Below are 12,783 nucleotides of genomic sequence, written 5' to 3' on the forward strand. Positions count from 1 at the left end.
GGTTCCATTGAGAGACAGGTGACCGGGGTGGCAAAGGGACCTGAAATCATGCCAGACAAGGATTAGCTGAAGGGACTGGAGATGTGTTCTCTGGAGAAGAGAAGAATAATGAGAGGGAAGGGAAGGAGGGAATGAACATTTATATAGTACCTACTACATGCCAGATGGGCAGCTAGGTGGCACAGTGGATATACTGCCAGGCCTGGAGGCAGGAATACATCTTCCTGAGTTCAAATCTGGCCTCAGACACTTACCAGCTGTATGACCCTGGACAAGTCACTTAACCCTGTTTGCCTCAGTTTCCTCATCTGTAAAATGAGCTGGAGAAAGAAATGGCAAACCACTCCAGTATCCTTGCCAAGAAAACCCCAAAAAGAGTCTGACGTGACTGAAAAACAACTCAACAACAACATGTGCCAGACACTGTGCTAAACAGGAGGAGCTCTCTTTATTGGGCTGTCATGTGGAATAGGAGTTGTGCTTGCTCTGCTTATTCTCTGAGAACAGAACTACGAGTCATGGGTAGAAGTCAAAGAAAAGCAGATTCAGAATTGATAGATGGAAACAGAAATTCCCTACAGAGCAGCCTCCCAGTAGCATAGGCTGCCTGGGAAGGCTCTGGGTTCTCCTTCACAGGTGACCTCGAGCTGAGGCCTGGATGGTCACTCATCAGCAATCTAGAAGGGCTGGCTAGTCAGGTAGAGGCTGGACTGGTAACCCCAACCCAAGTTCTGACCTCCCGTTTCTTTCACCTCACAATGACATTTTTTGCCCTCTTTCCCTGACTGTTTCTTACCTGTCTATTAATCATAATGGATGGTAAATTGAAAAAAAAAATTAAAAAGAAAAAAATTGGATCTGAAAATTATTCAGGTTGGCTGAGTTAAAAAATTATTGTATAATTTTCCATTCTTCGCTTTTTACTATGCAGACACAGGGAAAATAATAAAACCTTGTGTAAGCAGTGGAAGTTACAACATTGATTTTTTTCTAAGCCACTCCTTTAGAAAGTCAGTTCAATAGAAATAAGAAAGATAAAAGATCAGATCAAGAGCTAGAAAGGGTCTCATATACCATCTACTAAAACTCCATCCTGTTACAGATAAAGGTATTGAAGCCCAGGGATGTTAGATGACTTGTCCAAGTTCACACAGGTAATAAGCATCAAAGGCAGAGTTTGAATTCAAGACCTCTGACTCCAGAGTCAATGTTCTTTTCAATGAATAAAGTCAATTTTATTACATTTATAATTCTTTTTACAGTGTGACACAAATGCTCAAATGTAGGAAATGTTAGCACATCCTTGTAGCATTTTATACATCTTTCATACCTCTAGCATGTTACTTTACAAAAACAAACAAAAAATAGATTAAGAAGAACTGAGACCACAATGGAGTCATCACTAAGAATGAAAAGTGAAAACCCATTAATTAATTACTAAAATTTTCTGTTAAATTATCATGGAGATAAGTTTAAATTTCTCAAGGAAAGGAATTCATTTACCCTGGTTTCTCATCCCTTTCTTTCCAGTTCTTTCACATACTGCAGCAAGTGCTCAGTAAGCATGTGTTTGGCTGAACTGAGCCGTAAATTTGTACAGGGCATAATCTTAATCCTAGTATTTACCAGTATGGTTAAAGAGCATGCATCAGCACAACTGCAAAACCAAGAGCATTTTCACAGGTTAGCAACTGCCTGACTTTATTCTCACAGCATTTTTATCTGACTTCGATCCCTTTCTCACTTGGGGACCTCTGGGAAATTGAGCAGTACAGAATATAGAATTGCATCATTTGGAACACGATTTAATTTTCAATGTTCTTTGAATAATTCTTACATATAAAAATTCTGTAATTATCAATTACAATGAAGATTCAGAACTTACCTGACACAGATGTACTGGCAGATCTTCACATATATATTTACTTTTCCTTTTCCAGAGATATGCAAATGATGACAAGGAGATCAAAAAAATGAGCAAACCTGCTCCTGTTCTGTGAAAAGTAAAATAAAGTTCCTTTTAAAAAATCCTTTTATGAATTTCATAAGATATTTTCAGAGCACCATCTATGTACAAGGTAATGAAGTTCTCTGAACTTCATTGATAATGAACCATTTATCATATGCCATGATCAAGAGCTAACCATGGGGGCAGCTAGGTGGCACAATGGAGAGAGCACTGGCCCTGGAGTCAGGAGGACCTGAGCTCAAATCTGGCCTCAGATACATACCATTCACTAGCTGTGTGACTTTGGGCATGTCACTTAATCCCAATTGCTTCACCAAAAAACAAACAAACAAACAAAAAAGAGCTAACCATAAAAAATACCTATGCCTAATGACTGACATATTGTGAGACAAATAAGAGAAATAGCTGTGATTTCAGTAGGGTAGATTCGCCATATCACTGTAACCTTTTCATGACTTAAAATTCATCTATGACTTAGTAGATAAAATCTAGGGCAATATTTGAGGCATAGAGAGATTAAGTTACTTGCCCAGGGTTGTATGAACAGTAAATATCAAAGCTGAGAACTCAATCCAAGTCCTCCTGAATCATGGGATCACAGATTTAGAGCTAGAAGAGACATCAGAAGTCATGTGGTCTAACTCCCTTAATGAGGAATTGAGGGACACAGAGGAACAGGTAGCAGCTCCTCTGACTCCAGATCCAGCTTTCTGGACCACCCTAAGTCCAGCACTCTATCTGTTAAATTTCTCTTTTTCTTGAGACAGATTTTTTTTAAGAACAAACATTTTTAGAGACCTAGATAAAATCAAAATTTTTTAATTTCTTAGGTTTTAGTTGGATTTCTTTTTAGAATGTTTTTTTATTAGTAATCCTGTGTAAACCAGTTTCTTCAACCGTATAATGGCAAACACAAATATATGTAAATACATATACATACACACTCACTGTAAATTCATTGAAGATAGTAGCAATTTCGATTTTTGGGGGGGAGGGGGTTCTCTCTTGTGTCTGGTATGGGAATGTATACACAACTGAATACTAGACTTTAAAATCCAATTCTTCTACGTATCACCTAAGTTACATCTGGCATGTGATCTCACCTCAGAGGGCCTCTTTTATCATTTATAAAATGAGGAGGTTGGACTACGTGGCCTCTGAGGTCACTTCTAATTTTAGATCTCTGTCTGATCTGATGGAGGGAAAAATTTCTCCATTTAAACATTTATTAAATAGGATCATTAAAATACAGATTTAGAGATGGAACTGACCATGGGAGTCATCTGGTCTGACTACCTCATTTTACAGATGAGAAAACTGAGGCCCAGAGTAGTCAAATGATTTGCCCAAGGGTCACAAAGGCACATAGGCCCCTAGGAGTCCTTTCTCTGCCTGTTTGTGCAAATCACTATACTGGGCTCTAAGGATACAAAGAAAAAGACAAAATAATCTCTGCCTCAAGGAGCTTACTCTAGTGTGTGAATGCATGTGTGCGTATTCATTACGGATAGAGTGCTGGGCCTGGAGTCAGGAAGAATCTGTAAAATGGGATGGTAATAGCACCTACCTCCCAGAGTTATTGTGAGGCTCAAATGAAATTATAATTGTAAAGTACTTAGCATAATTGCCGATATATAGTAAATGTTATATAAAAGTTAGCAATTATTATTTACACAATTTAGTAAATATAAGTGGTTAGGGAAGGCTCAACAGCACAGGTGATAAGACCTCCAGCATCAAGCATAACATCCTTTATAAAGACCTTTATACCCCGCTACCCCATCTTACCTTTCCAGTCTTCTTAAATCTAACTTCTCCATCCCCCACCCCCACTACAACATATTCCACAATCCAGTGACACTGACTTCCTTGCTGTTTCTTGAATTAGACACCCCATCTTCTGACTGTTCATTTTCACCATCTTCCATGCCTGGAATTCTCTCCCTCCTCATTTTCACCTCCACACTTTTTCAAGACTCAATTCAAATCCCACCTTTTATAAGAAGTCCTTCCCAGTCTGGGAATAAATTAAATGAAATTAAATAATTAAATCAAAATAAAATAAATTAATCTCCAATATTTCCTGTATATATTGTTTGCATGTCGCCTTCCCCTTTAGACTGTGAGTTCCTAAAGATGAGGGAATGATTTCTGCTTTTCTTTGTATTCTCTGGGGTCTGGCACATGGGAGGTACTTAATAAATGCCATCAATTATGTTGATTGACTGACTTGACTGACTGGCTGATGATAAGGATAATTTGGCTTTGCTTTACCTTTCCAGTCTTGTCTCATTATTCTCATTCACATACTAACTCCAACCAAACTGGACTACTAGCTATCCCTTGGTTATGCATTTTCCCACCCCTCTACCTTTGCTCAAACTCTCTCTATTGCCTGGAATTCTTCCCCATCCTCCCAGTTCTGCTTGCTGGACTCTTCTTATCCTTCAAAGGATACTCTGATTCTTAAGCCAACTTCTCAACTTTTGTTTGTACCTCTCATGTTCTTATCATATTCTTCTTCTTTTTTAAATAGGACAGTTATAGAGAGTACCAGGGCAGTTTCTTTATTTATTGTATTGATTTTGGGGGCTGCCACAGTGGACAACATAGAGAAAGAACTTGTTAAATGCTTGTTGAATTAAATGTGAAGAGGAATCTCAATGAGAAAACTTAGTACAGGTCAAAGGATAATCACAGCAGTGACAAATTAACTGAAAAGAACATAAGAAAAAACAGAATTGGGAATTTTCAAAAGTCATTTGTTCATCAGCATTTGTGGGAAATTAAAAAAAAATCTTGGTGATGTGTAGTTAACTAATCTGGTTAGAGATAAGAATTCTAAATTATTTAGATTTTCCTGGTACAGAAATAATAGACTGCAAGCTCCTTGAGTTCAGGGACTGTCTACTGCCTCTTTTTGTATCCCAATGCTTAGCACAGGGCCTGGCACAGAGTAGGCACTTAATGTTTACTGAATTAAACAGGGGAGATACTAGATTCTCTGATTTGAGGCCTTTAATTGCAATAATACTAAATACTTTTTTTTGAGGCAACTGGGATTAAGTGACTCCCCCAGGGTCATACGGCTAGTAGGTTTCTGAGGCAGCATTTGAACTCAGGTCCTCCTGACCCCATGGCCCATGCTGTATCCATGGTACCACCTAGCTACCCCACCCTAAGACTTTTCATATTAATTTGCCTTTGTGGTCTTACAAAAAACAGACATGGCTAAGAAGTTTGGAAGAAGTGTGTGAAAACTGATCATAAAATATGAGATAACATCTTAATGCTTAAAAATGAAGAACTGGCTCATAGAGATACTTGAAAACAAAGAAAAAGGCACATCACCTAAGAACTCTCCGCTCTCAGAGTCAGTAAAGTTTTAATAAATATTAAAATCCTTTTGTCAAAATGGATTTTTCATGTGCTACTCATAATTTTTGTTTAAACCTCCTACTTCTGACAATATTACAGTAAATAGGAAGGAGAGATCTCTTTAGCCTATAGATAGAATTTCTTCTCACTTTAGTATGTTATATCCTGCAAAAGTATTTTTGTACTATTTAAGCAGGATTGGCAGGGAGGGAGGGAACTGATGTGAGGAAAGCAGAAGGAATTCAAAAAATGTGACTGAGAATGAAACACGAGAAAGAGGCAAGAAAGGGATCTGAGGGAAAATAAAAATTGTTAATAGCTAGAAAATGTGACAAGGTAGAGAAACAGCCAGATAATTAATATGCTCCTTTACTTCTGTCTCAAATTTTCACATTTTTCAAAATTAATGGATGATACAAAATTTTTTTTAACATTTTAACAAATGTCTTTAACACCCCAAAGTAATGTGGTTTATATATTTTAATACTTAAATGGATCTCATTGATATGAATTGAATGCTCTCACCATCATTACAACCAATCCACCCCTTCTCATCTTATGTGACTCTAATTCATGTTCTCCCATAGAACCCCCACAGCAGATCTCCTGAGGATGCTACAAGCCTTCCTTGAGGTCTTTTGACATCTTGTGTATTCTGGGGGAGTACTCAGCTGTCAATCTGTTACCTGCTATGCTCATGCTACTTGACTTGTCTACCTCCTTTTCCAGTCCTACATTTCCTGAATGATCTCCCTTTGACACTTACTGGACACAGGTTATCTTCAGAAACATACTGCAGCATACTTGTGCCCACCACCATTTATCTCTCTTCTGCCCCACAACCTGTCACCCACAATTTTGATTCCTCAGATGCTACAGTATTCCAATATTTGCAAACAAAAAGCATCATGGAGAGATAATGTTAAAAGTGACATGCAATTTCCCAAATGCAATCTGGGCTTTATTATTCCTCTTATTCAATTCTAGGACCAGGTCACTGCCCAGAAATACTCTTAAGATCATACGCCTCAGTTCGCCCTCATGGCAAGCTTCTGCAAATTTCCTTTTGCCTCTACTCATCTTGCTGTTTTATGAGGCAATATTACTAGTAATGTTCTGCCACCCTCCAATGTGGTGTTTTACAAGTAAGCTGGTATTCTAAACTGGTTTTGCCCTTGGCTGCCACATTTTTCTCTCAAAGAGATTAAATGGTTTTGCCTTTTTCCCATTTTCTTTTTTTTAAAAAATGGTTTATTTGAATAGACCAAGTTGACACTGTTGCAAGTATATGCAGAGATATCTTCTTATCTTCATCCTTTATCCTAATTTGATATTGATTCTGACATTTGCTATAACTAGTTGATGGTCTGACAAGTCAAACACCATTGTATTAAGATTAAAAATTTTAGTTGTACCTTTTGTTCTACTACTGGATTTTCTAATGTGAGGCATTTCCTGTTTTCTAACCCACATACAACAGGAATAATAATTCTGCTCACTTCTGTTGAGGTTATTACAATTGTGAATATATACCACCATAAAAATGACATGTACTGTATTTTTACAATTGTTTTGCAAAGATTCCTTAAACTGAAAAAGACAAGGAATCACTTAGGGATCAGATACATATGCAAATTCATCAACTTTAAGAAAAAGAAAAGAGTAATGAGGATGATTAGGATTAGGATGAGGAAATGTAAAAAAGGAAATAGGGATTACTGAATTCAACTCCCCTCCTGCCCTAGCCCCAAATGAAGAAGATCATTAGATAACAGTTTTAAAGTAAGGTTATTATACTTCAGAATAGTTTTCTATGTCATTGTCTGGACATGGAAACCCATTTTCCAAAGTCACTTATATTAGAAAAAAAAAGAAATCTATTTAACAGTAGCATAAGAAATTAAGGTCGGAAAGTATTTCTTTACAGTGAAAGTGATTAAAATGTAGAAAGCCTGTGAAAGGAGTTTGCTGAGATTCATTCTACAGAAGTCTTTAAAGAAAAATAAAAAGAATAGAAATTTTCAACTGAAATAGCTTAAATATGTTTTTTAAACCACCTGAAGTCAGAGGAATGGACCAAATTGTAATTGGCAGATACGAGCCTCAGCTTAGTACATATCATCTCAGCAAGAAGTGGCTTGTCACTCAGGAACTAAGTAGAGCAATTTGGCCAATAGAAATGCAGAAAGAGCCAATGGAGCCTCCCAAATTCAAAACTGATAAGCAATGATTTCTAAAGATTCCATATGATACTATAATTTTCAATTCCAGGTAACTTTTAATGCAAGACCCAATTACAGAACTCAGCTCAAAATGTTTAAAAAGGAAGAGAATTGTATTTTAAAAGAAATATTGCTCTTACACTAGAGTGATATTTGGCTCGCGTCCTAAAACAGGCAATAGTGGAAACACTGCGAGCAGTAAAGAGAAGAGAGTCCAACCTAGCGATGTTATCTGAAACAAAGAAAAAAACAACAAATTCTTTAGTTGCCTTTGGATAAGCATGGTGTAGAACAGACTAAATAGCAGCATTACTCCTGTCCTTGTTATACTGCAGAACTATGTTTAGGACAAAACATTTAAAAGAATTCCAAACTTTAATTTTATTTATGCAAACCATTTTGAATACATCTATTTTTAAATAGCTGGTCTAACAAAAACAAACAAATTTTGTATGCTATGAGGAAAATACAAGATGATGTCCTTGAAAACAGCTGGCTAGGACACAACATAAAAAGGTCAGGAAGGATCAGGTCATGTCGGGTTCATAGAATGTATCTTTATTCTCACTCAGTCTTCAGCACAATCACTATTGTTTCTATTTTGGCCAGAAACCCTGAGGGTCTTTCTTCCTCCCAGATTGATTTTTTTTTTTGAGTAGGTAAAAGAGGCCATTTTTTTTGCCTCTTTTCTTACCTAGCCTTAATCACTGAATGGGTTATTTAAAATTATAACCTCTTGAACTGATAGTATATCTTTTTCATATTTGTTGCATGTCCACAGTAAGTATTAAAACTGTTGATAACAGTTTCATTTATCCTCATAATATCTCTTCGAGGTAGTTTGGGACAAGTATTGATGAGGAAAAACTGAGATATTTAAGATTAAGTAGACAGTCAATAATAGAATCTAAGTTTCCTAACTCCCAACATAGCATATTTTCCATTTTACTATATTACTTGTCTTAGGCGACTTTTCAGTTGTTATATCATCCAACCATTTAAGGTTAAAGGAATTTTAAATAAGTAATTCAAAGAATGACAAGTCAGATATATTTTCAAATTGCTTCAGTCATCACCTAGTTTGTTCATTTTCACATGAAAGACTAGGGAAATTAATAGATATCGTGAATGTAGCCTCAGTCCTTTGGTAATAGGCACTATAAAATCCAAAAAGTCAATAAAAGAAACTAGGTTAATAAGGATTAGGTTTTTTAGTTAATATGAAGAAAAATATCCATCTTTTCCAAAAAAAAACAGATATCACATTCAGTTTAGGAAAGTGGAAAGACAAAATAATTACTCATTTAACAAATGTCAAAATTAATTCAGGTTTACACTATACCTTTGCTTGAATCCAGAGTTGTGTGAAAAATGGCCAGCACGCAATTGTAATAAGACCAGCAGTAAGCATGTAGCGGTAGAAAAAGCTGAGAACCTAATAAGACATTTTACAAAATAGATGGGCAAACAGATCATTTAATATTCAAAATAAATCTCTGAAAATTGGAAAATATAGCAATGTGGTATTTACTTACTAATATTTCGATCCCCAGGGTGAAAACTAGTAAAAACACAACTGAATGTTTTCCAGAAAAGGTCAATAATGATGTGATCAGGTCTTGAATAACCTGGAATCTGTTGTAAAAGGTTATGTCAGATGTTTAAGTTATTTTTTTTTTAAATCAGGTTATATATTGAATAGGTCGTGAGCAGAAGAGGTAAGCTGAAGCTCTTAAAGGATATACCAATAAACATAAGCTCTGGCAGTTCCAACTAAACTGAAAATCAAGGCTTCTTGTATGATCTGACAATCTATTGTTCAGGAATCAAATCAACTGAGTTTGAAGAGGCTCATCACGAGAAATCTGGCCAGTAGCTATGAAATATTTTAGTATTACAACTCATGAGGAATCATCTGCTAACGTGTACGGAGGTTACATCAGAAAAGGGCACACCTGTTGGAGTGCCCAAAGAAATCATGGATCATTCAGAAGGACAGAAGTAGAGAAGAGAATAAACTCTGTGTTCAAAACCAGAAATCAGTCTAAGTTCACAATTTATTGTTCAAATTGTAGGAACTTTTAATTCAATCTTTTGATTGCTTTTGGAGAATATGCTCATGGTTTTGCAATACAAATTTGGCTTCACTTTCAACACTGCTATGTAGCTTTTGGATACAGATAAGATGTGAAATAAAAACACAGTGAACACAGATGCACTACACAAAACAACAAATGACAAAGTTCTCTGAAATCACCTTACAACTCTAGCTGTACCAATACGATAAAATTATTTTGATTCTCTAGTTAAGAGTTAAACTCAAATATTACTTTTACATTGAACTAAATAATGTTTTCATAAGCTGGACAAGGATTTTGCAAAAATATCATGTGAATTTAAACCAGAGCATATTTCCAATAAAATCTATAGCTTTAGCCAATTTTGGGGGAGTGGGAGGTCCCTTTTTGCGCATTTATTAAGTATGGTCATTACAAAAGATCATCATGACCCGGTTTTTAAAAAGCCCTCTCTGAACAAACTGCTATAGTGCCATATGGGAATAAGCAGCCAGCATCAGTCCATCAAAGAAAATTGGGACTCTCCTCATCACAATGCACACTCATTTGAGAATGACAAGCAACTCATTTTGCAAACCATTTAGAAGAGTTTTTATTGGGGGATGTGATGGTAAATGTTTAATAACTGCTTCTCTGAAAAATGCACACATGACACACTTTTACATTTAATCTGCCTTATCAACATTTTCTCCATCACTTTCTTAAGTCTAGACAATCAATGAACCAATAAATCAAGTTCTGATTTGTAGCGTTTGCCAATTTCTGAAGTATAAATGCTTACATTGAAAATTTAACCATGCTTGACTCTTCATGGAATGTGAAATTTTGGGGTTTTTCTTCCTATAAAATCTGCCAGCAACATAACTTTACAGAAGATTAGATAATGGATTTTACTTGTGAGATTTCTATTTTTTCCTGCTGTTTTAAAAAAATACATCTACTTTATTAATCTAGATATTAAAAAATAAAATGGAGAAGTTGTTATTAATGGACTACATATGATGCACTAGCCTGAATTCATAATTAGACTTTTTTTAGAATCACATAAAGTTAGAATTAGAAGGGACCTTGGAGATTGTGTAGACATTTTATAGGAAAAGAAATCAAAGTGAAGAGAGGAGAGGCAACTTGTCGAAGTTAATGTAGAAAGGGGGGAGAACAGTCATGACTCAAACCCAGATGTTCCAAACACAAGTCCAATGTTCTTTGTAATGCTTTTTTTTTGCCTAAGTTTTTTAATGACAAAAATGAATCAAGCAAAATATTTTTGACACATTCAAATTTGTTAACACTAATACTCCATGAGAGAAGTGTCAATTTGGTCTCACATAGCACCCTGGGAAGCCAAGAGCCTTTTTACCCTGGGAAGAAATTGCATAGAATTATGAGGCAAATAATCTAAATGAAGTAAATAGATGTGCACAACAAAAACAGGAGGGGACTTTGGGGGAAAGGCTAGGATCACACATTTAGAGGTGGAAGTGACACAGAAATTGCCTGCTTCATTTTACAGCTAAAGAAACAGAGACCCGGAGAGACGATGTGGTCTGCAGGTGGGACACATAGCAAAGCTGAGATTCTTGAATCTGAGTTCAATGAAATCCAGAGAGTATCTAGTCCACCTGAGGAAGAATCTGTTCTGAAGTGTCCCTGGCAAGTGCTTAAAGCTATGTGTAGGCCAAATCGTCAAGTGGTGGGAATACTGCCCTCAAGGAGTTTACACTCTACTGAAAAATAAAAGGTGTAGATAAGAATATTGATCATAATTTGATAGGTACTATCAAATGAAGACAATTTCAGAATACTACCAACAACAGGAGTAGGCACTGATTTCACCTGTAGAATTTTAGGCCATCAAATTTACCTAAACTTTTCCAGAAACCTTTGAAACTTGCTCTCCGAAAGTCTACACATTAAACTATGCCTTTCCTCCTCTAACCATAACTTCTAAGATGGAATGGGCATTTTTCCTTAAAATTCCCATCATTTTCACCAGTAACGAGTTCCTCCTTTTGGGAGAGATGCATATCTAGAATGCAGTATCTTCTCAGTTAATTTGTACACATTTTAAAGGATGGAATTATCACTAAAGCAAGTCAGAAAAGTATCAGCTGCTTTGTTTTTGGCAGAGACAGAATACTCTGACATATGTCTGGAAAACCTGACATCTCCCATCACTACTATAACATGCCTCTGTGCTAGGCTTGTGTTTTGTTTCCCAAACTCCTTCATCCAGGTCCTCTTCCGGTACAATTAGTCTACAGCATAGTACAATGACAAATATTGCTTTTGCTTATGTCTCCTTTGACTTCCTTCTCCAAGTCCCTTTTCATGCCCTCTGGTTCTTGGATTCCCTAACATGAGTATGACTTTTCAGTATATCATGCTACATTCCACCATTCCGAACTATTTGCCTATCATGTTCCATTTGAATAGGCCATATACTATGTTCCATCGAGAGAAGATAAACAACAGAATAAAAACATTTGTATCAAGGGATACCTGTCATATATACCCAATCTGATTTTTCAGAGTATGGCATTAGTCCATAAACCTACATCACTGTTCTCATAATCTAGAGAGATGCTCTAGGGTCTAGGCCAATTCTAATTTTCAGAGGTAGCTAGTACTCCTCCAGCTACTTGATAGACTGTTGGATTGGAAGTCAAGAAGACCTGAGTTGAAATCCTGCTTCAGAAACTTACTAGCCATGTGACTGTAGGCGAGACACTTAACCTAACAGCCTCAGTTTCTTCATTTTTAAAATGGAGATAATAATAACACCACCTACTTCACAGGGTTGTTATCGAGATACATCAGTCTCATTTTTATTACACTTCAGGAATCAATGAAGCATGATAGCTCCATAGCATCCAGAAAGAGGCCAAGATTCAGAAAAATACCAGAGGTTCTCAGAAGCTTGTTTGTATGCCAAAAATCATGCAAACCAGCTGGTATCAGTGCCTGAGGGAAGAATAAATGTATTGTAGTATGATCTGGTATTCTGTGTACCAGAATACCAAGAGTAAATAACATTTATTAAAGGCCAATAGGTATATGACTTGCATAAGCTCAATACAGTAATTTCATTTGCTTAGGTTTTTGTAACAGTCATCAGAAGTCTTGGTTTAACATG

At 36.3% G+C, this 12,783-nt stretch overlaps 1 protein-coding gene across 2 annotated transcripts in view; it reads right to left on the bottom strand.

Moving 5' to 3' along the window:
• The window catches only part of PIGN (phosphatidylinositol glycan anchor biosynthesis class N), a 229,230-nt gene that overhangs the window by 75,673 nt on the left and 140,774 nt on the right, over positions 1 to 12,783 (bottom strand). For both annotated transcript variants that reach the window (XM_020995757.2, XM_078153336.1), the window contains exons 16-19: positions 9,105 to 9,204; positions 8,912 to 9,004; positions 7,710 to 7,801; positions 1,886 to 1,994 (exon numbers count right to left, since the gene is read on the bottom strand). In XM_020995757.2, the coding sequence (XP_020851416.1) occupies positions 1,886 to 1,994; positions 7,710 to 7,801; positions 8,912 to 9,004; positions 9,105 to 9,204 (394 nt within the window). The remainder of the gene's footprint in view (positions 1 to 1,885; positions 1,995 to 7,709; positions 7,802 to 8,911; positions 9,005 to 9,104; positions 9,205 to 12,783) is intronic.

Source organism: Phascolarctos cinereus, unplaced genomic scaffold, assembly GCF_003287225.1.
Source record: "Phascolarctos cinereus isolate Bilbo 61053 unplaced genomic scaffold, phaCin_HiC Scaffold_4;HRSCAF=312, whole genome shotgun sequence".
Classification (NCBI taxonomy): domain Eukaryota; kingdom Metazoa; phylum Chordata; class Mammalia; order Diprotodontia; family Phascolarctidae; genus Phascolarctos; species Phascolarctos cinereus.